Below are 21,887 nucleotides of genomic sequence, written 5' to 3' on the forward strand. Positions count from 1 at the left end.
AGCCACTAAGAAACTACTCTCTTCTTGATAGAACTTAAGCTAGAATTTGTACATATATTTATGCCAACTTCAAAGGAAAGACTAGTTTTCAGCTACATTGATTTCTAAGGAATAGATTTTCAACATTTAAGGTCCCATGTCTGTGCACAAAATGCATGCCTTTGCATGTGAAGCTATGGCAGAGTACAAATCTGTTATGTGTGTGCAATAACAGCCAATTAGCTGTCTAAACGGGCTTTGTATATACATCTATTTGGGAAAGTAATTTTGGGGGGGAAAGGGAAGCTCCTTTTTCTCCCTCCAGTGTTAGCACAACACAGGACTGTTGAGCTGGAATTTAATTTGGTCCAATACACCTTATTTTTGCAAAAGAGCCTATCTGCACATGTGCATACCAGATTTGTACACACAGTTATGGCAAGTGGGCTCACAAATATAGACATGCAGTTGTGCAGAAATTGATCTACTAAATCTTAGCATCAGGTTTTGAAAATATGGTACTGTAAGAAACAACATAAAGTTTAAGGCGATCGATTACCCTTTATGTCCCCTTAAGGGCATTTCAGAACAACTTAAGGAAGAATAACTGTGGAAAATCTCATCCCAAATTTTATTCAAAGTGCTTTCTGCATGGTATCTTCCTTCCCATTATGTTGAAAATCATACGAGAGATGTTTTAATATTTCCTAAAACACACTTCACTGTTTATATATCAGTCTTTCCTGCTCTTTGAGCAGTCAATGAACGAATTATTATTGACAATGTGGTTTTTTAGAGGATCTGCACTGCACTGACATACAATGGAAGGACTGCTGCATGTCAGATGGCACACAGTAACCACCTCCGTATCCATGGCTGACTTTTACTTCCCTGTGAAGCACTGCTCCCACAGCTGAGGAAATCCTGCAGGGTTAATGCTCAACCTTGCACTTGGGTACTCCATTTAGGCTACTGCTGTGCACTGTGAGACTTGGTGGAGTGCAACAGCATTCTGGGCACGGGACCAAACTGGGAAAATCCCACCATTCTCTTCCTTCCAATTTCATGTCTTTTCAGGCCACCTAACCCCGTTTTTAAGTTGTTATCTGGATGGCTGAAACAGTACACTACAGATCATTGTGAATACCCAGTGGCTTGTGTAAATGCCTTTGACATCTCTCTGCTGAGGAGCTGTAGTTTAGCAAGCCAACCATTAGTCTTATCAAGCTGCCCCTGCTGCTGCTTCAGCAGAAGCCACAACAGTGGTAGCTGGGTCTCCTGCAGATGCTTCAGGAAGGCAGTGAGGAAGAGGCATGGACAAGGATAACGATAAATCAGTTGCTTTAAAGGGAACTTGGATCAGCCTCATCACTGAAATATTGGTGTTTTAGGTTTATTAAATCTTTGTCAACCATCAGGAAAAGAATTTGTTGCTGGGCTGGAACAGTAGGGGCAGCCTGAGAACTTCAGGATGACAAACTCACTGTGCTAAACTCAGCTGTGTGCACACAGTATCAAGTGATACGGGCTGTACACCAGCATGAGACCTCCTCCTGTCTTCCACAGATCATTGCCATCTGGAAGCTCATTGTTGCCCAGTGACTGTGACCAACATCTAACCCATTCGTTATGGACAGAATCATTAGAGTTACACTGTCTGGGGCATGAGCCTCAACTGAGAAGGTGACTGCATGCATGAGGCATGCCACGATGCTCTCGGAGAATGACAATTATATGCTGTCCCCCAGTATGTGCAGGCACTAATGGACTGAACCTGGTTGCACTCCAGTGTTTAAAGTGGGAGGTGATACTCCTGCAATTCCAGAGCAGCAGGGAATGCATAGGCTGTGGCTCAGCTGATCCAGCCGTGCGGAAAGCAGTTGTGGGAGCACATGAGAATAGTATGCAGAAGAAATGCATCCACACAAACGTTAGGGGCTGGCACTCACTGTGCAGCAGAGGTGCTTCTTAAGGACACACAGTGTTTTATCAGTTGTCACAGCCAAAGCAGTGCATTGTGTGGATGCAGGTCTTTCAGCTATGCACTCACTTTGCCTTGTCTGAAGACAGAATTTAAACCAACTTGTCAAGCCAAATTGAAAAGAAAACTCTTTCAGGATAGACAGTTAACAAGAAACAAGCAAACAATTACATATGAGCAACCCCCTAAATAAGTGCAGACCATATATGACCCCATTACTCTGTGTGTTCATATTGGTTTTGTTCTGGATTTACCTGTTTCCACCCATATTCCCTTGTGCCCACCCATTCATCTCTGTAGAGGACTGATAGGCAGGATTAGCCTGAGTCTGCTGAATCATAGGGCTTTGTGTATGAGCCAGTCTTGGGGACATCAGTGGACTCTGAGGTGTGGTGGCCCCTGTGAAGCCTGGATCAGGCTGCTGACTAATACCTGAAGAAGAAAAGCAGAAATTTAGCCACTGCACGTTAAAACAGGCTAAGTGAGCTTAAACCTGCAGATATGTCTTCACATAGTTTTACTTATGTCACATGGAACCTATAACCTTGTGTGGGATCCAGATTAAAAGCAAGACATCATCAACTAATACTTATGCTAGTCTTAAAAAAGTCATTTTGCCTAAGTGTCCTAACCACACAAATGGTCTCTCTACAGACCAAAAGAAAAATACTAAGGGATTTTTTTTTCTCAGAAACTGCAATCAAAAAACCAAATAAAACATTTTGTTTCTGTCTATAAATCCATTTTGGTGAAAGTTATTTATGACCTGTTTACTGCATGGCACCACCTTTTCACATCTAGGCTATAATTTTCCCCCTTTTCTAAAGTTCCTAGAACCTTAGTATCTCTATTTCTACCTCTCTGCACAAAATGTCATCGCCCGTTTTTGTAAGCAATTAATGACTTTGTAAAAATAAAAAAAAATCTAGATGCAGAGAAAACCTTATTTAAGCTGTCATATGCCAACTGTGTGCAGAAATTTTGTTTTAAACTGAGTAATTTTGGTCTTGTTTAAGGTCACCATGAACAGCATACTCAAGAGAAACAAGCCACCCTTGCTTGTCTGCATGACAATTTCTTGCTAGCATAAAGAAGTAATAAAAGCAGAGAGCAAATTTAGAATTGGATGACCTTAATTTGTTATATCAGCAGAACTAGCACTTTACATGTTATTTAATATAACTGTAATTTAACTTCTACAATACTTGTAAATAAAAAGGCTGTATAGAAATATGGCATGAAGGTAACTCTCCTGTGCACCCCAGAACAAAACAGTATACAGCTCTGTAAAACACACAAAACAGTGCATTTTACACACTCCGCAAAATACACACAAGGATTACTTTTTGGGGGAAGAATATACCTAATACTTCAGCAATATCTTATTACCAAAATGCAAAAAATCACTACCAATATTAAAACAATTTAAAAGGATTATGTTCTGCTTTGCTTCTGAGGAAGCTTCTGGTCACCTTCTTTCTTTGCCAGCATCAATTTGTATCTTTTTCTTCATTTCCACTTTTTACTGTATATATCAGTCAAAACCATGCCTAGTCAATATTCAGACTCCATCAAGCCAACACATGCATGTATAGGTGTCCCTCTGTGCATACAGATTTGTGTATCTATATATGCACAGACAGGAAAGCAGAAAGTACCACTTTGCCCTTGAGGACTCTCAAGGGGCCTGAAGCGCCACGTTTCCCGTTTTCCCAGGGATCCAAGGCAAGGGGGTTTGGGAGAGGGGCTCGAACCCAGCACCAGAGAAGACACAGGGGAAAGCAAGACTGCCAAAACACATTAGGGGGGAGGAACCAGTACCGTAGTTTGGAGGAAATGGAAACTGCTGCGCATTTCCCTGTGGGATCCGTGGATTGCTCATGGTTGCTGGAATGCCACCGGCAGCCACCATGCTGGGGGTCATGCTCAAGCTCTGGCCTCGCATCATCAGCGTCCGCTGCTGCACCTGCTGCTGCTGCTGCTGCTGCATCTGCCGCTGCCGCAGGTGCTGGCTCAGGATCTCCCGCTGTCTCTGTGCCAGCATCTGTGCGTTGATGGGGCCCTGCAGGGAAAACCACCACCATCTATCAAGAGCTCCTTCTAAGGCAACCTGACCAATGGAGGTACCTCCGTTGGAGTAATCTGGAAGTATCCAGCTCTTTTTTTTGTTTTTTTTTTTTTTTTTCCACCCACAACACAACTAACAATAATAATAAGTGGGAGAAGATAATCCTACCGATACTTCCGCTGGGAGAGACTTCCAACAGTGCAAGACTGAAATAATACCAGTGTTTAATGTTGCAGTGATTTATTATTGCCTACAGAGTAGCTCATTAAAAAAATCTTCTTTAGGAAAAGAGAAGTTTGGTTAAAAATGCAGCTATATTGTATCTCTAGTAAAGAACCACGCAAATACAGGAAAGAGAAATAAACCAGCAAAATTCTCAGGATACAGACTGTGTTATTTGTATTCAAGTTTTAGAATTTATTGTATATAATCACCATTACCACTGTATTTAGGGGGGGGGGGAGGGGGAAGAAAAAAAATTATTCTTTTTTTTAAAAAAAGTACTATTTCTCTCACCTGTGTTGGCACTCCAGGCCTCAAAGACAGATTCATATTGGAGACACTGCTGATCTGATTTATCAGTGGCTGCCGATTCTGAAGAAAAAAAAAATCCAACACCCAACCCCAAAAGTTTTGGTGAAGGAAACAAGAAAAGAAAGACAACAAGAAGGAAAACAAGAAAAAAAAAAATTATATACATAAACACCTACTTCCTCATTAACTGGTTTGAGGACCTAGTTTTACATATGCAAGCAGAGACTAGTCTCACTGCTCGAGTCCTATTATTATTCACAGAATCTTGTTTCTTAAGGAGCAAATACACTATAAGAATAATAACACAGGCACTAAGCCGTTTGCCAAACATGTTGCCTTTACAGTTCTTGTAATTTTTGAGTTTGGGCTGATGGGTTTTACTCTGAATTAGACCCTATCCTGATGTTTGAAGGCAGAAATGGTCTTTCCTTCACTAGAAAAGCATTAATACCATATTTATAGGACAATAAGCTTATATATTTAAAAATGAGCAAGAAACAACTTTAAATGATCCTCAAAAGTAGTCCAAGGCCAAGGAAAAGAAAGGATGTAAATAACAGGCAGCAACAAAAGCATTTAGAAAATATAACAAAAAGAAGATGTAACAAAAAGAAAAAGACTTGTATAACTAAAAGTGCCACCGTAGCCTTGCTCAGAGCACTGGTGAGACTTAAATATTAGGCACATTCTTGCACGGTATTACAGAAAGAATAATGGAAAATAAAAAAAAATCATCAAAAAAGAGAACATGCAAAGTACTGTCTCTGCAGAACTCATTACGGCTGCCACCTTAGTAGCCATAGTGTTTTAGTTTAAATGTGGAATTAGGCTATAAAAAAAGAGGGGACCTGCTTAAGACCTGCTCTGTTTGGAGCAAGCTGGGAGCCAGTGGGTTGATTTGTGTAGGGCAGGGGATGTACCTGCTGTGCCTGGAGCCTGTGCTGCAGCTGGAGCCGCAGCTGGTTGGGTTGGTTCTGCACGAGTCCAGCGGGCCGGAGGCCGGGCCGGGGCTGCATGCGGAGAGCGGCGTAGCCCGGGCGCTGCCCCATGGGGTGGAAGCTGGGGTCCTGCATGGGCGCGTAGCTGCCCTGAGCCATCTGAGCCTGCGCCGCGTACTGCTGGGAGAACACCGGAGCCTTCTGCTCCATCAGGATGCTGGAATCCTGGCTGGGGAAGGCCTCTGGGTCGACGGTTTGGCTCTGTGAAAATACACCAGCAAAGAGAATCAGTGGGCAGGGTGTAGCTTTTCAGAGGATTGTGTGAGACTAATAGAGCCACCCTGCAAAATCAACCTTCTAGGCTGGGCATGGTTCTGAATAGAAAACTGGAATTTTTCTTTACCTAAACATAAAACTTAAAAATCAACAGAACTGTATTTCTGACTGTCAAAAGATATTAAATGGAGACAAATTCCTCCTCTTCTTCTTTTTTTAAAACAAAGGCTGACAATCTTTGTCATCTTCTTAACATAGCCATTGTATCATCCAACTAATGAATAAAAACCTGAAATGACATGCTATATAAAAATCCATGAATGACGTGATGCCAGCTCATTTTTTGCCACTGAAGCTAAGTTCAAAGATGATACAAATGAATAAGAAAGTACATTTTTATCAGTAACTTTAAATGAAATTATTTCAAATATAGATGCCTGAAACTATTACAGAAGCTAATGTGAACAGAGTGCCTAACTCTTTTGCACAAACAGATTACCATTAGCATAAAAAGCTAACACAATGCTCAACTCCATTCTAAATATTCCCCTAATATCGTCTCCAGGCAGAATAATTTTATAGTTTATTCCACACTGACTTTGGAAATCAAGTTCATCTAAACTTCAGTGCTCTCACAAAAGAAAGACTTTAAGATCCTATAAAATGTCTGAGGGATATTTTAAAAACATGTTTTGAAATGCATCAGTCCTCTTATCTAAACAATCCTGTTTCCACTGACATATTAATTAAATAGAAAAGTATTTACCATTTAGTTTGAAAAAAACCCCAAAACATTACTTATATTTTCTGGTGGTGGTATTCAAAAAACTGTCATCTTGCATTAAATTTTCACACTGCAAAATTGAGGTTCACCAAACCAATAAATTACATCTCCAGCGAAACACCTCACTGAATTCTGTGTTGCACCAGATAAGTCTTCTCAAAGCAGGATTTCATTTGTCCTATTTCATATCTAAAATGTAGAGCTAGTTTTGAAGTTATGCTCAGGATGCTGATGAGTGCTGGGAAACGAAATAAGTTTTTCTAGGCTTGTCTGAGAAGAATACATCATTATACGGACATGTACAGCTGTTTTGGGAAATGCAACTTTGATGCCAGAAACATCAAACACTGACTTTTCCACCCCATTTACAGATTTTTTTGAACCACACTTTCTGCAACATGTAAGACTGAAATGGACAAGAACCAACTGGAAGCTAATAAAAAACAACTGTGGGGAAAAAACCTAGATGAACAGGAACAGAACAAATCCATGCTACAAAGTTAAGGCTGCATGTTTGCAATTAAAAAAAAAATATATACATTTTAAATTGCTTGGAATAAAATCAGCTGCTTGAGGTGAAACTTGCCCCTTAATACACATTATTCAACTAATGGCAAAACTACTGGTGGAGTTACACATTACAGGTTTGCTCATCTAAAAGCTTGTTGGCCCTGTCACACAAAGGTCTTGACCCTGCTCCTCTGCTCCTAGGCCTTCATATTCTTTTCTTCTTCTTTCCTATACACTGTTGCTGATCTTACCTTTGTCCCATACAGTTGTTCTTCAGATTACTAAATAAGCAGAAGCCCATTAATTTTTTTGTTTAGGTCAGCTTAGTTGTGTAAAGCAAAGTGGCTCAGCACAGGTGAGAAGAGCTAGGTAAGGGTGGCAGGGAAGACAAATGAAGACCAAACCTGGGCTGAAGAAAGCTTTTCAGGTGACACTGAGCTGTTAGATGGACTCACACCAAAATATATAACTCCATCCCAGCTTGCAAGAAGTGTTTTATAATCCCCTTCTTCAACACACATTTTACCTCTGCCTTGACAACACATCCTTTAAATGCAATACCTAAAACATGAAACACAATGTCCATTATACCTGGCTAACTAGTTCTGGTATTCCTAGAGCCCTGTCGATTTCTTCTAAACCATCAAAATTCCTTAATGCCATGTAAAGCTGATCCAGGAGAGCACCCTCATCACTTGGTGACTCTGATGAAGGATGATTACACAAGAGATCATCTGGTGAGCTGCCAAACGGTTGCCTGTGAAAACATGAACACAGCATTGGTAAACAGCTGCTCAAAACCAAGAAATAATACCAGAGGATTAGTACTCAAATTGAACTAACAAGTGGAGACAGAAATTATTTTAAGCACTGCCAAATTTGTTTAGAAAACTCCTCTGGATGAAAGTTATGCTACCCAAAGAAATAACCAAATAGCGTGACTAATCCTGTCAAGACCCTACAAGCACAGTGTATCTGACAAGTGAGCAAGCACACTGAAGTACACCCCAGTGTTGACTTCATATTACAGGGTCAACAGAGGAACAGAGAAGTCAGTAGAGAATACAGTCATCAAACACTGAAGGTCAAAGAATTTTTAAAAAAAATAATGGTAACTTTGAATTGTAGACGTTGGATTAAGTGTACTATGACAAGGAGAAGAACTCATTTCCACAGAGGCTATTTGTAACTGGTTTTCTATCAGACTAAGCAAGTTGAAGAGGCCACAGAAGGGTCCAAGGACTGTCTGAGCTCACACAACAGAACATCTGGAAGAGCTGGCCAAAAGCATGAGGGAGCAGGGAGAAAAGGACATTCCCCTTTTTCTCTGCAGCAAAACACTGCATTAGCTCAACCCAGCTTATGGAACTGCACACTTGGGTACCAGCTTATGCATTTGGTTATTTGTCTCAGAAGGATGTCAGCAAGAATTTAGATACTGTCAGGCAGAGTGTGCTGGCTCTATAAATCCTGCTTACCTCACCCCTGAATTTGTATGCAAAGCACACTCACAGTTATGAAGGCAGAAAAAAGGTTTATTCCAAACCCAAAGGACAAAACTTACTGAAAAACAAACTAAATCCAAAATAACACCTTATTAGCAGGCAAATTACATATTTTTGGTTTGCAGTTCATACACAAGCCCCACTTCCCACACAACACTATGAGACTACAATAGAATATATAAAAAGAAATAATTCTGCAAGCAAGGGCAGCCACTATATGCACATCATGGCAGAATCTCGCCTCACATAATTACTCAGAGACAACAAAAGCTGTCACACACGAAGGGAGGAAACAGCACTGTATGTGAACCCTTTTTACATATCTGTTTGGAAAAACAAAGAAACATGTTTGTGTATTTAGTTTCCACAATGAGATATATGGTTGCCATGGAAGTCTAATCTCTATGTCAAAGCCAAGCAGGAGGAAAGAGCTGCATCGTCAGGCTATATGCCTGAAAACCCAAAGGATGGCAAGCAGGAAAACTAACAAAAACCTGTGCTTTTTAATTAGATCCCAACCTGTAAATAATAGTAGCAACAATAATAATAATAATAATAACAGGATATATACGGTGTACCTTTAAAACATTGCAAAGTGTAAATCAATCTCATCTAGAGAGAAGTTTCTGTAACTCTCACAGACTGAATTGTAAATCAGTAAAAGGGAAGAACAACAACAAAAAAATCCTTATAATGAAATCGCTTGCAAACTTTAAAGATTACTTATACGAAGGGATTTATGGTCCAGAAAAATAATCAATAGGACTAGCCAGAAAGCCTCCTCAAATTTTAATGGGCATGAATTCATATGATAAGAAAAAGTTTAAAATATCTGTCAAATTCTGTATGTTAAACAATGACAATTAATTTGTTTCTTTCCCCCATTTATTTTATATTTCATAAGAAGAATGTTCAGTTTTTCTCTAAAATAAATTTTTTTACTCATGATTTAACTTTTATCAAATTTAATGCTCACAATGATAATCAGATTATAAAAATATAAATTCCAGGTATTAATAAAGTAAGAAGTAGCAGCACCAAAAAATTACTCATCTGTGTTCGGGTATAAATGATCAAAATATGGTTACTTTCAGATGCAATGCAATGGGAATTTTTTTTACCACCTTTAGCCACAAGACAATTACAAAAAAGGCAAAGGTAACAAAATGGAAAAATTACCTGCCTGGCTGGCTGAGCAAATACGACCTGTATTTTATTTTACCGTGTAATTTTTAAAATGAATAATTAAATTATACAAACAGTGCTTCTGGCATATGGACACCCTAACTGGGGAAAAATTAGTACCAGGAAATATCTTGAAAAGCATAAAAAGTTTGAAAAGTAACAGATCAAATGCTACAATTAACTGTACAGGTAATATTTTTGGACATCCTTTAATAATTAAAATTATGATAATTTAGTCAGAAGGTTACTCCTTCTTCAAACACACTTTTTTCCAACTGCTTCCTTTTAATTTTCTTTTGAGCACTCCTCCCATTTACTACTGAAAAATATCGTGACTCATGTAATTCAAAGTATTTAAATATTTCTCTTTTATCTATCAGTTTGGTATCATTTATGTCCATACATGCAGAGCTTCTCTAATTTAAGCAGCAAACTTTTTTGAGAGGACATACTTTTTAAAATTACATCTGTATTGCTTTTCATAGTTGTGACTCTAGTTAAAACTCTTCAGTTAATATATTATGTATGGAGTTAATAACTTGTGATCAAACTTTGGTTTCTGGATACCCAAGCCTCTGTTTCACTTCATCTTCCCTTCCTCACCTTTCATAGAATTTAGGTCAATTAAAAATCTCCACACAAAATATGAGTTAAACCATGTCCTGCACTACTTAAAATGCTACCCTGATGCAGGTAAAGACAGCTATGTTATAACTACAAAAGGTCTGGCATTTTTACAAATACAGTGTTAAGAATAACTGTTAACAATAAAACCAGGAAAATCAGACAGAACCATGCCCCTGTTAACAAAATCATGCAACTACCCAAAGCACTGGTGGCATTTACTGTGATAGAGAACCTCCAGTTTTTCCAAAATGTTAAATGGCAAAGAGCATTTTTAAGTATTACTGGACCACATACACATTGCATGAGTGCAAAATATGACAACCATTAATTGATATACATTTGGTGAGTATTTTAGATGTGTATGTAAAATATGGGTCTGTAAAATCTCTACTTGTTTTGATGTGACAGGAAGACTCACCTGTTCTGACTCCCAAAAGTTGCCTGATCAATAGGCAAGATGCTTTCTGGCCATGGTGCAGTCTGATTGGGAGGTGCCTGCTGTTGGCTATATTGAGGTCCTCCTATATTCATCTCTAATTCTGATGGCCCTAATCAAGGAAAAATAACCACATACCTTCTGTGAAAAGAATCCACTTTCATGTTAAGCCTTTCCATTTATTTGTCTCAGTTACAGCAAAAGCAAACAAAACCACTAAAACTTCAGTAACTTTACATTAAAAGCATGACATTTTTTGTTAAAAATTGCTTTTAAATTTTGAGAAAAAACCATCAGAACTTGAAAGTGCTTTAAAACCACAAAACAGCAGATACGGCACCACAGATGCTTAAAATTAGTAAGATAAGCATAAAAAAAACACCAAACAACAAAACAGAAAGCTCACAGAGTCAATACAATAGTGTACTTGCTTTAAAAACAACCAACAATGATAATCTCCCCAGTACTTCTTCTTAAAGAACCTCACAGTCTTTAATAAAAAAAGAGGGACTTCATATCCTCTTTTTTCAGCCACACCACTGTGGAGCTAGAGTAGCAGGTATAGTTCATACCAATATATGTGTTAAAAGTTACTGTTTCACACTTTTCCCTTCCTGTTTTCAACTTGTGCTGTGGAATATGGTTCCCACCAAATCTACAACTGGAATCAGTCTATTTTGTTTGTTGGTTTTTGTCTGTTCCTGCTTCAACTTTGAAAATACAGGGGACACGTGCCACACATGCCCTGACTTACCCATATTCATGACCTGAGATGGAAGCATCTGCCTCGGGCCAGGCTGGTTGCTGGGTCTCAAGGGGATGCTGGCCGTGGGGTTGCGGATCATGCCTGCTTGCACTGGCCTGTTCATGGCACTCGCCGTGGGTGCACAGGTCACCCTCACAGCAGGAGTCTGGCTTCCCCAATCTCCAGATGTCATGGTAGGCCGAGGGGCATTGCCACCAATCATTCCTGCACAAGACCCAGACAGACTGAGGTGCTGGCACGTGATTCAGAACAGCTTTAGCATTACACCTGCCTGACACACTACATTTTTAGCGATGGAAATGAAGTAGTTTCTCTCAAAGCACATCGTGCCACAGCTGCCCATCCAGATGTGCTAAGCTACAGAACAAGGCCTTATGGTGCTTAGACAAGGAACTAGAGATTATCATACATTTTACCCATGGAAGATCCTTTTATCATTTACGAACACTGCTCAGAATAAGTGTTCCCATATGTAGTCTGCAACAGGTGCCGAGGGTGTGTGGATAGCTCTGACTTCCTTCCTCAGGAAATGAATCACGTTTGCTGATGTGTGTGTCAGTGCTTTACTTTCCAAGGGCTAAGTGAGAATGAAGGATTTAACTTTTGCTACACACACATACAAATGAGAAGGACTTAATTTAAATTCACATTCTGCAGACACCTTTTGGCCAGTCAGTTCACTCAGAGCCTGCAGCCTTCTTATAGCTTCAAGGCTTACCCAGATCATTTCAAACCAATGTACAGTACAGGGAAATTACTCACAGAAACTTTCCAATAGATGCTGAAGTTCATTACCGTTATTCTAGGGGAAGTCCTCCTACATCTACTGTAAACAACTGATACAGTTTATTTACACTTGGAATATATAGAGTACTACACTCTGACAGGAGCCAAAAAAAGCACAACCAAAGCCCAACATGAAAACCCCCAAAACCCGAAGAGTTGTGTTCATTGTATTTACACGTTCCAGTTCTATACAGTCAAGAAGGATAAAACACTGATCTCAGACCAGACTACTTGTCTCTCCAATGGCATTTTCTAATATCCTTTAAAGAATACTAAAAGCCACACAAATAATTATCACTCATTAGTTCCATTACTTGGTGATGTACAACCAAGGAGCAAAATCCTCCAAAGACAGTCATTGTTTCAGGTGCTGTACAAAATTTGCTTCAGTGTTACATCCTCAGGTTTGTTCTATTTTCTGTACACACTCTATTAGCTGAAATATGTGGCGTGCTAAAACCAATGTCAGGAACACAGATAATACTCTCTAACTTGTATACATAAGATGAATAACATCCTCTAACATGTATACAAAACATGAAAGTAATAGGACACTTGAAAGAATGCAAGTTGACCTCTAAACTGCTTAGGTAGGATATTTCAGTGTCTGGCAGTATGTCTTTTTTAATACTGATGCAAACTGATTTATGACATTATGGGACATTATGGCTGTGAATTTAGCCAGATTAAAGGGCTTACAATACCCTCATTTTTATTCAAAATTCTCAGTGGTAGTTGCACCCTTGGACAGTCTCAGACTATGTACTAGCTGAAATAAGTCAATCAGCCAGACTTTTCCTGTGAAACCCTTTCCAGGAGCTTGTGAAACAAATCTCTCAGGAGCTCTGAGCAACCTGATCTAGTGGGAGGTGTCCCTGCCCATGGCAGGGGTGTTGGAACTGGATGATTTTAAAGGTCCCTTCCAACCCTGAAAATCCTATGATTCTGTGATTCAGTATCTTTGTAAAATATTCAGACAAAATGAAAAAAATCAATGCACCACAGATCAGACATAATCCAAGGCAAGAGGTAATACTATTGCTACACCTGATGTTTCTCAAAGCTTATGATTCAGAAAATGATGAAAACATTAGCATTTATTAAATTTAAAATTAAAATTAATGCTAATAAATAAAAGATAACTAAGGGCAAAACCAAGGCCTGTGGAGATACACATCATAATGTCAGTAGTATTGCCCACAATTTTGGTTTGATTGAAGTACACCTACAGAGAAAAAGTTCATGTATTTGCTTTTTTTGAGGCAGAACGATTGGATATTTACCTAAGCTTCAGCTGCATCTGGAACATCGATGTAAACAGATTAACTACCAATATACTCTGTCTAGAAGTTTTAAGGTAGGTGAAGAGCAGTACATACAGAGCCAGACTAAAACCATGCAGAAACAGAAGTTAAAAATAAATACTTCAGTACAGCCCACAAAACACAACTTTTTCCAGACTTTTTGGAAAAGTACTTAATAATAACCCCAGCATTAAGTTACTCATGCTATAGTCTGCTACTCAGTGTATATTTTAAAAAAAGGGAAAGTCTTCTTACCTGTGCTACTGTTGCCTAAAGTTCCTTGACTTGCTATCATCCCTTCATTCCTCCCCATCAGTCCTGGCTGAGGTATCACTGAATAGGGGCTATTCGTTCTTATGGGTGGGAAAGTTCCTGCACCTGTTGGGTTCTGCAGGGTGATGTCAAGTGGTAAATTCTGGTTTGGTAATAACCTGCCCAGTTGCCCTGCTCGTGGGTTATTAAAAGCTAGACAGGAGGAGCAAAGAAAAAAGCAAAGTTAGAAAAATGGAAAATTTACTTGGAAAATATACTTTAAGCTCTTGGGCTGTGCTATTGAATGTTGCATAATTTACCCACTCTGTATCTGTCTGATAAACTTCCCTTCTTGATATTTTTACATAAATTTCAAAATGGAACATTCTGACACTAAACCATATACAACATATTTTTACAATTCTTACAACTCTGCATTTAACTTACAGAAGAGACACTAAAGCAAAATATATGAATATGTGATGTGCATACTACTGCAAATTAATCTTTCACCTAATAGTACTGTAAAGGTACACAAATACTATCCTGAGACAGACTGTTAGGAATTGTCTCAGTTTTAAAAGTTTACCAGCCTAAGCTGTGCCCCTGAAGAAATTAACTGAGCACAGACTGAGTCTGTATCAGATCCTGTAGCCCCGTTACTACTTTTTTTTTTTTTCCCCCCTGTATCATTAACAAATACTTCAGTGATTCAGCAACAAGAAGGCAGCAGTCCAGAAGTAGAGCTATGACACCATAATATTCTGGTAAGCTGCACCATACTTGATGGTTACTGTCACCTCTTTAAAACTATTTTCTTCTTATGAGGTGATTTTGTGCTCTTGAAAATCAGCTTCCTCAAAGAAAACTGTGGACTGCCTCAGAGCTTCAGATCATAACTGGGGAACATCTGGCTCAGCTGGTGTTTGGGCAATGTTCCAATGCATGAAAGCATCCCCTATGTGCACAACCAGTTCGCAAACATGAATCAAACACTGACCTTGAGCTGATGGTTCTATTACTAATCATACCAACAAAATACATACAAATAAATTAACCATTTTTGTGAATTTTTTACTTACAATACTGCCTGATAGCTTGCCTTAGCCTTAAAGCAACTTCTATATCCATCACATTACAAAGATGTTGATGAACTTACCTCTTATTTTAGATCAAACTAGTGATACTTTTGACCTCAGGTAAGGTATAGTAAGCTCATTAAAAAGTACAGAAACATCTTATTACAAAGGTCTCTGACTTTTCTTCTTATTTTATAAAACCTATAAAACCTATACTATAGGAACTTACTGTATCTATTTTAATACAAACTTTTAAAATACAAACTCTCTGCCAGGTGAATTTGCTTGTATGTGTGTACAGGAAATAAATCATATCACACAGAATTAATTCCTAACAAAAAATTTTGTCCTGACTGTCTGTTCTAGAAAGCTAACAAAATTTACTTAATGAGAAAAGATGACCTTTCCAAGGTTAGGGGGATCATGAAGTCCAAGAACTGAACTAAAACTGAACTTCAGCAAGAGTTTCAAAAAAATTTGCCCCAGAAGTCTGAAAAATTACATAGACTATGAAGTTATTGTACCAGTAGCTCTGCCAGCACCCACTGATGCTACAAAAAAGGAAAGCTGGAAATGCAGCTCAAAATAACAACACAGTTGATGAGATGTGACTGTGCTCAGCTCACATTCTCTGCTCTTGGTCAGGATAGGACTGAAGGAGGATTCCTGTCCTCCAAGCAAAACACTCAAGCAATTTGGCAAATCTCCCATCTTTCAAGTCATATATATATATTAAACAGATTAAAATATTTGAAGTATTCTCATGTGAAACCTGTTGAAAGATTATTTCTACAGAAGAAGAAAATTAAGTACCAAGCCTCTTGCAATTGCATATGATTTGACACTCATTCACTCTACACTGCTTTTCTGTGTGCACATGAGAAGCCACTCACTATTTCTGTGCACCTGTTTTCTTTAGGCTTTTCTACTGCAAACAAGGCATAAGCTCCCTAAGGCAATCATGCACAAGACTGAGATGGGGAGAAAAGTTTTAGGGTTTTAATTTACATGGGAAACAGGATGCTGCTTTTACAAAACTGCTGCTAACCACCAAGACACTCTCATTTACAATCATACTGCTACTGTACTGCTGGTAGCTTTGAAAGCAGATTTAAAGACAGGTTAACACTAGAAAGCCAAATGGCTGCAGTGGAAGGAACGAGCAGACCTTGCTTCAGAAAGAATGGGCTAAAGATTTCAGCTGCACAAATACTTCCTTCTGACTTATGTGCTGCTGTGTAAGTACCTCCATACTTACAAAAATGAGTACATGAAATCCAAGCACTTTGCTCTGAGCACCATAACAAACAATAATTTAAGGATCTGTGGTGATTTTAACATGAATTTACACATTAATATTTATTATTAGTAATAATTTCAGTATTTATTTAAACATTTCTAAATAATGTGAGTTCATTTGAAAGTGGCAGGGCACTATTTTAATATGACCAGAATAGCTAAAAATATTATCTAAGCTCTGTTTAATAAAAGAACCCACCAGTGTACATTTAGCAACAAAATAAACAGATGCTGCCATGAAGCAGTGGCTTTTTATGCTATTTTCTTAAACATTTGTAGCTGATAAGGCTCCTGTCCTGCTCCCCTTCCACTGTTCTAGGTGGTAGACCAACATTTCAACATTGATTAGTACATTAATTAATAAAGTTAAGGACCACTGTCTACTAGAAGCGACTCAATTAAAAGCCACAATTTCAAATTAGACTTGGGCACTCCTCTTAATCATGTGCCATTCTATTCATCTTGTGGTTTCAGGAGACAACTCCCCTTCACGCTGTGAAAAGCCTCTCTTGTCCCTGTTACTGAACGAGCTGCATCCCAACGAAATGCATCACCTAGAGCCACAGCAGGGGACCTCCTTGCATTGCTGTTGAGGGTACCCCTGAAAACTCCTCAGAGGGCAGGGAATTCCAGCGATTTAGGCATAGCCTCCATGTGCCTTTTGAAACGGGATGACCGCAGATGGCGCTATGTCATCACGCAAACCCAGACCAGGAGGAGGAACTGCCCAGGTCCTCCCCTGCTGACCCAGGGACAGCCTGCTTTTGGGGGGGTTCACAGGCTTTGGCTACACACGCACAGAAGGTGGACTCACTGCTCTGTGAAATCCTCATTGCTGGTTTCTGGGTGGCCACAGCCGTGCCGGGGCTGCTGTCACTGGTGAGCTGCATGAGGTCATTGATGATGGCTTGCTTGTCGACTGAGCCTGCTGGAGCGCCTGGGCGGCTATCTGGGAAAAGCTGTGGTAACTGGCTGTTCTGCAGGTCATCCAGAATCTCCTCCAAGTTATCCAATTCACTGCCTGGCTGTAATAAAAGAAAAACAAAACAAAACAGAAAACCACAGTTCACGCAGCTGCTCGCCTGCTGTTGGCATCCTGCTCACACTGAGCCAGGCAGCCCACAACCCTCACTCGAACCGGCTTTGGATGCTTCCTGCAAGGAGCCCGACGTGGAGGAAGCTCAAAAAGTTGTCAAAAGGGGACAGGCAGGCTTCCCAGGGCCTGGCTGCCTCGCATTTGGGCACAGACAGCCCTTCAAAACCCCACAGCATGTGGGTGTACGAATCTACATGATCCATACCTTGGGCAAAGGGGAGATTTTCCCTGTGCATTCTGTAACTGGTGCAGAAAGCAGGGATCATTTGGCAGAGAAAGAAATCCAGTGGTGATGAAGATGGGGGGTTATGTAGGTATAACCAATACTCCTTTCAGCACAATCATATTTCTAGTCTCTTTATGACTTGATTAAAAACATATGATGGAAAAGTTAAACATGGATAAAACAATTCCCTATACGCATTTTCTTTGTTGCATTCAAAACCTTCACACTGAATAACTAAATAAAGTTCACTGGCATGAAATACACATTTCATGCATGTTCTATAAATTAAAAGCTGTCAACTAGTTAGGAGATTTAGGAATTTATTTTGCTCATGACTTCTCAAATGAATGAAAACAACTTCACTACAGTAAGAAAGAAAAAAGAGAGAGAGAGTGAGAGTGAGAGAGAGAGAGAGAGAGAGAGAGGAAGCTAGTTACATTCAATTCAGTAGAAACATATCATGAAATATAGGGAAAAAAATTAAGTTCATCTGATATTAACATAAATACTGACCTGCATGTCTTCCTTAAAAATGTTTATTTTCACCATTTTTTTTTTCAGCTTCTCTGCCTATAAAATCTCAGAATGTAAATCTTTTTCTGACTGGAATTTTAAAAATATGACAAGTCTATTCTCCAAATACAAACCTTTAAGTAGGGTAAAATTCTTTTTGGGTAATAATTACCACCAGGCAGTCCAGTCTGTTACCACAGGAAACATTTCATGGCAGCATTTACAACAAAAACCTACACAAAATCAGCACCTTCATTAGGAAATGTGCAATGACGGAAGAGAGGCAGAGAGAGAGAGCAGCCAGCCATGAAGGATGGGGAACTGAGAAATAACACCACAAACATGCACATAACTGAAATGCAATTCTTCCTGTTCTTTTTTTTTTTTTTTTTTTTGTTCTACTGCCACATTGTGAACTTGTTAATTACTGAGGGCAAGCTTACATTGCAGATCACAGGACAGTGTAGAAATATCTGAGATGGCTTTAAACTGCCAACCAAGGCTCTCACAGCCCAGCTATGAAGCACATTAGCCTGTACTAAACTGCTGCCACAGCTAACCTTCTCCTGGAAGCCCAGCTATTTTATTCAAAGGTAGCTAAGATGCCTGGAGGTGACATCTCTACATAGCTTTTTTTGGATGACTGGCTTCAGATAAACACAGCATTACTCTTTACTCCTGCCACATCACTTCCCAGTCTTACAGATTGGAATGCATGGTGCAAAAGAGGAAGGAGTTTACTCTGTTAAAAGGCAGCATGTGGGTGATTTGGAGGCTGGTGTTACTGCCAAAATGGGAGGAAATCACAGAATCAGAGGACTGGAAGAAATTTCAGGCCTCAAGGGAAAATCAGTGTATGCCATTCCCTACAGAAGTTGATATAGTCTCTTGTTAAAGGCACTTAGTGACTGAAAATCCACAGCTTCCCTAGGCTATTGGTTTTAGCACTGTCATCCATACTATTTGAATTTTTTTTTTCCTTTTTGTCAATGCAAAACCACCAACACTAAAACTTAGGCCCTTATTTCCTGTTGTATATTGAATGAGGACAACAAACTGTGTTCCCCTTTCTTTTTCTAACCTTTTCTCTACTTGAAAACCTGTGCCTTTTTGGGTTTTAAGCTGAAGTTAATAAGCAATCTCAACTTGTTTAATTTTCTTCAGCATATAACCTGTTTTCTTGACCTCTCATTCCTCTTCTTGCTCCTATGGACTGTCTTCAGTTGGTCTACACTTTTGCTGAAATTCCAAGTCCAGAAGAGGGCTTAAGATGAAGCCTTACAACTTCTTACAACTTAAGAGTAAAGTTTAAGTTTGCTATCAAGTACTAGGAGTGCTTGTATCATTCTCCTCTACAACTTATAACTTGAGTACAGTATAACTTATAACTGAGTACAGTAACCTTACAACTGCTGAGTAAAGCAGAAAATCATCCCTACACATAGTACACTCTGATGGCATACTCCAGAAAAATATGTGATTTTTAAAATTACTTGACATTACTGTCTCTCACCTGTCTTGTGCTATGATTGCTAGACACAGCTCTGAGAAAGACCTACCTAAGCCAGATGTCCCCTACTATTTTTTAAAAAATCAGTGGCATTCCTCTTGACTAAGTACAATAATTTGTTCATTCTGAATGTTCTCCTAAAATTTTTCCTCCACATCTTCTGTTTGCAGCTTAATCTGAATTTGCAGACATCCAAGCCTCACACACAGTCTTACCAAACATAGGCTCTATTCACTGAGCAGCTCCAGATACTGCACGAGCTGCTGCAGCCCCTCCATTTTGACAGTGAATCTTTAAACATCTACTTTGTGTGTTGAGGATTTCACTCATAGCAGTTTTTTCTCTTGACCATGCATCTCTAACCTGCTTACAGGAACGCCGTGCATAAGAGCACCGAAGAGCCCTACTCAAACCAAGACACATGGCATGTACACTGCTTTTCTTACACCCAAAAGCCTGCTACCCACCCTCTTGCAGAAGGAAATCAGGTTGGTCTGACATTCCCTGCTCTTGACAAATCTCCCTGCTGCCTCGTTGCCTTCCAGGCACTGAGAAGGAGCTGGCTGGACACAGCACACCAACAGAACAGGTAGAGCCAGGACAAAGCAAATGTGATCACAAGAAGCCTAAATCTTTGTGTGGACAGGTGATAAGCAGATTCAAAAAAGTGCCCTAAGAGACAGTAGTGAGCTCCAGTCTGATTACTGGGAGATCTGGTACAGGAAGACTGGAGGAGCCAGTAGAGGAGACTGATGTAGAGTATCATAAATTAGAGAAGGATGATTCAGTATTCTTTTTGGGAATTAAGACATATGGCCTTCATTAAACATATTTGAGACAACAGTGAAGTTTTTATACGTTACAGGGGGTTTTTTGTTTGGTTTTGTGCAGGACTATGTGTCTTTCTTCTATTCTTTTTTTTTTTTAAACACTGACTATTGTATTTCTTTGTTTCAAAATTAGATGTAAAACAAACAGAAACAATTTAAAAAACAACCAAAAAACCCAGACAACCAAAAATCCCCCCAAACCAACCAAAACAAAGCCAGAGAAGAACATATTGATCCAAATGAGTACGAAAACTGCACTCCTTAGGATGCTTTTAATTCCTCTAAAGAAGTGGTAAAGAAAGGCCAAACCCAATAGATGTATTATAACAACACAAATACATAACCTTCCCTTTTTTTCCTGAACATAATCAATATTTCATCTTTATTTTTGATGAGGATTCTCAACTGCTGCAAAAGCTCCAAGGTATTTGGAATCAACACCAAACTATGATGTTAGCCTAAGTATTTCCACACCCACCCTCAAATGGCATCATATGTACAGAAACTATCATGAAAATATTTACTGGTTTTTGTTTCATGAAATTTTAAATTTCTTTATATTCTATATTTATTTTGGTAACGGTCTAAATTGAACTGCATGTAAGTAAAACGCACACCCTAATCTCCCTGTAGAATAATGATTTGTCATGAATTAAAAAAAAAACAACAATATGATAAAGTGCTAAGCATCACCAGAACGTTCTCATGCCCATATTTTCCCTATCTCTACACAATGCAATTACAACAATGTAAGTAGAACTTGGACACTAAGTGCCAGAAAGCATAAGACAAAGCGTGCTTAGAAAAAATTCTGCATTTGAAAAAGTACCTGCTTTTAAAGTACTTATCACTGTCATGTAAAGAAAAGGAGACTAAAGTGTTAGTAGTTTACAGAATTCTTTCAGCTCTACTGAAAGACAGCTACACCTCAACATGAAGTTTGGTTTACAGAAAACCATCAAAAAACCCCAGCATTGCTACATCAAAGAGTAGCTTCCATGGACTGTAAAGAACAGGATAAGATCCCAAACTCCCAGAATATCTCTTTTCCACCAAGGGCAAAGTCCATGGCTTGAACTGATAGTCTGGATTCCTAACTTCATACATGTATAAATTTTCTTTATGACTATATTTGGCAGAGTCACCTGGGACTTTTTCCTTAGAAGAGGATGTCTTCTGGGGGGGACACAACTTGAAACTAAACCTGCCTTACATAAAACCTGAGTTAGCTCATTAGTTACCACAGTAACATGGACAAAATATTTGACCATAAATGAAACAAAACCCCTGCTCTTTAGAGCCATAAAAAGAAAGAAAAAGTAATAGTAATACAGAAGCGGAATCAATATAGTCTTTTTCTTCCTGGTAACTGCTATAGAAATACAGTTGGCTAGAAATCTCAT

General features: G+C 39.1%; 1 protein-coding gene across 6 annotated transcripts in view; it reads right to left on the reverse strand.

The window, feature by feature from the left end:
* NCOA2 (nuclear receptor coactivator 2) overlaps window positions 1–21,887 on the reverse strand; it is a 191,340-nt gene that overhangs the window by 14,443 nt on the left and 155,010 nt on the right. For all 6 annotated transcript variants that reach the window (XM_071737755.1, XM_071737759.1, XM_071737756.1 and 3 more), the window contains 9 exons: window positions 17,124–17,334; window positions 13,935–14,144; window positions 11,578–11,793; window positions 10,806–10,935; window positions 7,662–7,827; window positions 5,483–5,761; window positions 4,545–4,622; window positions 3,782–4,022; window positions 2,215–2,392 (listed from right to left, as the gene is read on the reverse strand). In XM_071737755.1, coding sequence (XP_071593856.1) covers window positions 2,215–2,392; window positions 3,782–4,022; window positions 4,545–4,622; window positions 5,483–5,761; window positions 7,662–7,827; window positions 10,806–10,935; window positions 11,578–11,793; window positions 13,935–14,144; window positions 17,124–17,334 — 1,709 coding nt within the window. The remainder of the gene's footprint in view (window positions 1–2,214; window positions 2,393–3,781; window positions 4,023–4,544; window positions 4,623–5,482; window positions 5,762–7,661; window positions 7,828–10,805; window positions 10,936–11,577; window positions 11,794–13,934; window positions 14,145–17,123; window positions 17,335–21,887) is intronic.

The sequence above is a fragment of the Heliangelus exortis genome, chromosome 2, assembly GCF_036169615.1.
Source record: "Heliangelus exortis chromosome 2, bHelExo1.hap1, whole genome shotgun sequence".
NCBI lineage: Eukaryota > Metazoa > Chordata > Aves > Apodiformes > Trochilidae > Heliangelus > Heliangelus exortis.